Raw genomic sequence first — 4,642 nt, 5'->3', positions numbered from 1 at the left:
CTAGTTTATATGTGATTATCACAAACGACATTTCATGTGAAATAAAGATTTTGCAGTTGTGAATATACTGTAGGAGCAGCTAACATAATGTATAAGTGTAGCTGAATGATGTAAGGATAGTTAATAATAATAATAAACTAAATAAGGATAATAGTGCATAGTGACAGTAGTGAAACATTTTACTTTTTTATTTTCCAGAAATCATCCATCCATTCATTCATTCTTCTGCTTAGTCCTTGTCAGGGGGCCAATGCCTAATGCAACAGCAGTCTATGGAGGCTGGGTACACCTGGACAGGTCACTAGTCTGTGGCAGAGCAGCACAGAGACACACAAAGACACACAACCATACACACACACTCACACCTAAGGACAATTTAGTGAAGCCATTTAACATCTGTCAGGGTGTGTGTTTCCTGGACGGGGCCGCCTGTGGAGCTGGTTGCATTTTGGTTGCATTTTGTTTCTCTGCTTCTTGTTCTATGTCTGCTTCTGTCTCCTTGAACCTCTGTCGGCCTCGGCAGATGTGCTGCTCACACTGAGCCTGGTTGTGCTGGAGGTTTCTTCCTGTTAAAAGAGAGTTTTCCCCTTCACTGTGACTACAAGTTTTCTTGTTGTCAGGGATTGCCTCGAGTCAATGAGCTGATGCAATCAACTGGTTTTCCTTAGATTGGAAACTTACAATCAATTTGACTGTATGATCTGGTTGAATTATAAAGTACCTTGAGATGACACATGTTGTGAATTGGTGCTGTATAAAAAAGTGAACTGAATTTAATTAACTTGTTTATTTGCAGCAAGCAATGTCCCTTGTTGGGCCTTTAACATCACTGTTTTTTGTTGCATTTTTTGTACTTAATATCTCAAGATATAGGCTGATTAATTGTGTCCTAATCTAATCGGATATTTGCGGGCTTCTTTACTTACTAGGCTCTCAGATGCACTGTTTTAATTTATACAAATGAGGGCTTTATGTTTACAATATTTAAAAAAGAAATTAATTTACATCTTACTTCTCTTTGAGAGATGCCACCAAAGGCTTAGTTGCTTTGTTTAACCAGCCAGAAGAAGTTGGATTTTCTACAGACTTTTTTATGTCTATGCACCAGAAGCAAAAATATAAAGAATTAGAAAATAAAATAAAATGATGTATGATTACAATAAAATTGCAATCATACTTTTTTCTTGGAACCATATATGTACTTTTGTACTTGACAGTTGCAGTCTGCTGAACATATAACATAATACAAAAAAGGATAGAGTACAACCACAAAGAAGCATTCTCTCTGTGTGTCTCTCAGCTTGTTTAGTAACTTTTTAACTTATAACGAATGCAAAAGTGTTGCACCNAGTAACTTTTTAACTTATAACGAATGCAAAAGTGTTGCACCGAAGATTGTCTTATTCATAGTTCCCTCTTTCATTTCCAATAAAACATTTCCATGTCATGTCACACATATTAGCTATGATAAGGTATGAGACAGCACTTTATAGACCAAAAGTACAAAAGAGGAATTAAAAATATTTTTGTTTTAAAGCTAGCTTATATGTGATTATCACAAACGACATTTCATGTGAAATAAAAATTTTGCAGTTGTGAATATACTGTAGGAGCAGCTAACATAATGTATAAGTGTAGCTGATTGATGTAGGGATAGTTAATAATAATAATAATAAACTAAATAAGGATAATAGTGCATAGTGACGGTAGTGAAACATTTTACTTTTTTATTTTCCAGAAATCATCCATCCATTCATTCATTCTTTCGCTTTGTCCTTGTCAGGGGGCCAATGCCTAACGCAACAGCAGTCTATGGAGGCGGGGTACACCTGGACAGGTCACTAGTCTGTCACAGAGCAGCACAGAGACACACAAAGACACACAACCATACACACACACTCACACCTAAGGACAATTTAGTGAAGCCAATTAACCTAACTGTCATGTTTTTGGACATGGGGAGGAAGATGGCGTACTCAGAAAAACCCACGCATGCACGCATGAGAAAGATGAATCAAACCAAGATCCTTCTTGCAGCGTGGCACCAGCACTACCCACTGTAACACCATGCAGCCTTTTCCCAGAAACCATCCATCAATAATTTTTATCTGTAGTGATAACAATAAACTATAAATCCTAGTCTTTCCGCTGTGACTGGTGCACTATTCAGGTTGTATTTTGAAAACTAATGTATGTAAATAATTTGACAAAAAGAAAAGAGAATGGAATTTTCTTTCTATACAATTTACTTTTGTGTGCAGACAACACCATGTTTGTGGGCCTCATCAGAGACGACAATGACCAGGACTACAGAGAGGAGGTAAACAGCTGTTGGACTGGTGCAGAGACAACAACCTGATTCTGAATGAGAAGAAGACGAAGGAGATCATCGTAGACTTAAGGAAGAACCGGCCTAACCATGCTCCACTGCTCATCAACAGCACAGCAGTAGAGGTGGTCAGCATTACCAAATTACTCGTGGTGCACATCACGGACACCCTCACCTGGACTGTCAAAAACCATCTCACTGATCAAAAGGGCATAAAAGCACATGTACTTCCTGTGGAGGATGGAGAGAGCCCACCTACCCCTACCCATCCTCAAGACCTTCTACAGAGGACCATAGAGAGCGTTCTGACCAGCTTTCTTACTCTGTGGTGTGAAGGCTGCAATATCTCAGACTGGAAAAAAGTGGGAAGAGTGGTGAGAACTACTGCAGAGAATATCATTAGGGCTCATTTTCCCTCCCTAAAAGATATTTTATTCCAGCACTGCATGTCACTAGTCCGTAACATCATCAATGACCCCTCTCACCCCCACCATGGACTGTTCTCCTTGCTGCCCTCTGGGAAGACGCGTCTTTCAATGCCGGTACAACAGATTAAGGAACAGCTTCTTCCTCACCACAATCACACATCTGGACTGTTCTGAAAACTATTAATCATGTTACTGACTCCGCATCAGACTGATAACACTAATTCAAAACTCTGCATATTTGCACCATACAAATTTAATTCTCTGAACTTCCATATGTATTCCAATGCATTTTTTGTACAATGTTTTTTTTCTCCCAACACTGTTTACATTTGAACACTGCGGCACTTTAAGAAATGGAAATTTTATGAAAGCTGTACAAAACTAAATTTTGTAAGTTTTTGTACTTTGTATACAAAATAACAATAAAAGTTGGCTAGGTCTATGTCTAAGTCATATATAGCTAATGCGCTAGGTATCAAATATAAAAGCACATTAAATGCACATTAAATGCACATTAAACAGTAATTGCACATACAAATATGGCCTTAATAGTGTCATATTGTAGAGTCTAATGGCACTAGGGGTGAGTGATCTGTGGTAGCACTCCTTTTTACAAACAGGGTGTATAAGTCTTTCACTAAAGGAGCTGCTCAGCTCCTTTACAGTCTGGTGCAGGGGGGGAGAGGTGTTGTCCATGGTCGATGTAAGCTTTGACAACATCCTCCTCTCAGACACTTCCAGTCCAGAGCACAGCCTGGGACAGAAGTGGCCATTCTCACCAGTTCTTTCAGTCTCTTTCTGTCCCACTTGTGCTGCCAGGGGCCCAGACGACAGCGTAGAGGAGGGCCGATGCCACCACAGAGTCATGGAAGGTTTTGAGCAGGGGCCTGCTCACTCCAAAGGACCTCAACCTCCTCAGGAAGTGGAGGCAATTCTGGCCCTTCTTATACAGGGTGTTGGAGTTATGAGTCCAGTCCAGCTTATCATTGACCTGAAAACCCAGGTATTTGAAACTCTCAACAGTTTCTATGTCCTGCTCCTGAATGTTCCGGGGGAGTGATGGGGGAGTCTTCTCCTGAAGTCCAACACCATTCCATGGTCTTACTTGTGTTAAGGCACAGGTGGTTCTTCTCACACCAGTCCATAAACTTCATTGATACTCCAGATTGTTCCCCTTAGAAACAAAACCAAAATTGGTAGAGTCATTTGAAAATTTCTGGAGATGGCATCTGCCAGTATTGTAGGAGAAGTCCGAGATGTAGAGTGTGAAGAGGAATGGAGAGACAAAATGGTGACCTGGGGGGCCGGGGTGCTGCAGACAGCTGTGACTGACAGCTGTGCTGCTGCACCTACTGAGGGCGTTCAGTGAGGTAGTTGATGGTCCAGGCAGCAAGATGTCTGTCCACTCCAACGTCCTCCAGCTTCCCCATCAGCAGTGCTGGTCTGATGGTATTGAAAGCACTGGAAAAGTAAAAGAACATGACTCTCACTGTTGTACCGGTGGTCTCCAGGTGGGTGAGTGCCCGCTGCAGCATTGCATCCTCCACTCCGATGTCAGGTCGGTAAGCAAACTGCAGTGGATCCAGGGTGGGGTTCACCACGGTGCGTAGGTGAGCTAGGAAGAGTCGCTTCATGGTCTTCATCAGGTGGGAGGGTCAGGGCAACTGGTCTAAAGTGGGCCGGTTCCTTGGCGTGCATCGTTTTGGGAACCGGTACCACACAGGATGTCCTCCAGAAAGTGGAATACCTCCCAGAAGTGTTAGGTTTCCAGAGCTGGGTGGATTGGCTGTGTGTCTTTTCCCTTTTCTCTCAAAGGGTGGCAGGCTACTTGAGTCCAGCTGGATTCCATTACCTCAATCTGTGGTGGTCTTTAAGAAGGAGCAGT

General features: G+C 41.9%; 1 protein-coding gene across 1 annotated transcript in view; it reads right to left on the bottom strand.

The window, feature by feature from the left end:
• Window positions 1-4,391, bottom strand: part of LOC107102871 (ladderlectin-like) — a 14,474-nt gene extending 10,083 nt beyond the window's left edge. The window contains exons 1-2 of the mRNA XM_015402317.1: window positions 4,248-4,391; window positions 3,653-3,832 (exon numbers count right to left, since the gene is read on the bottom strand). Coding sequence (XP_015257803.1) covers window positions 3,653-3,832; window positions 4,248-4,391 — 324 coding nt within the window. The remainder of the gene's footprint in view (window positions 1-3,652; window positions 3,833-4,247) is intronic.
• Between the last annotated feature and the right edge of the window lie 251 nt (window positions 4,392-4,642).

This window comes from Cyprinodon variegatus, unplaced genomic scaffold (assembly GCF_000732505.1).
Source record: "Cyprinodon variegatus isolate N-32 unplaced genomic scaffold, C_variegatus-1.0 Scaffold1334, whole genome shotgun sequence".
Classification (NCBI taxonomy): domain Eukaryota; kingdom Metazoa; phylum Chordata; class Actinopteri; order Cyprinodontiformes; family Cyprinodontidae; genus Cyprinodon; species Cyprinodon variegatus.
This window is presented reverse-complemented; position numbering and strand designations above follow the sequence as displayed.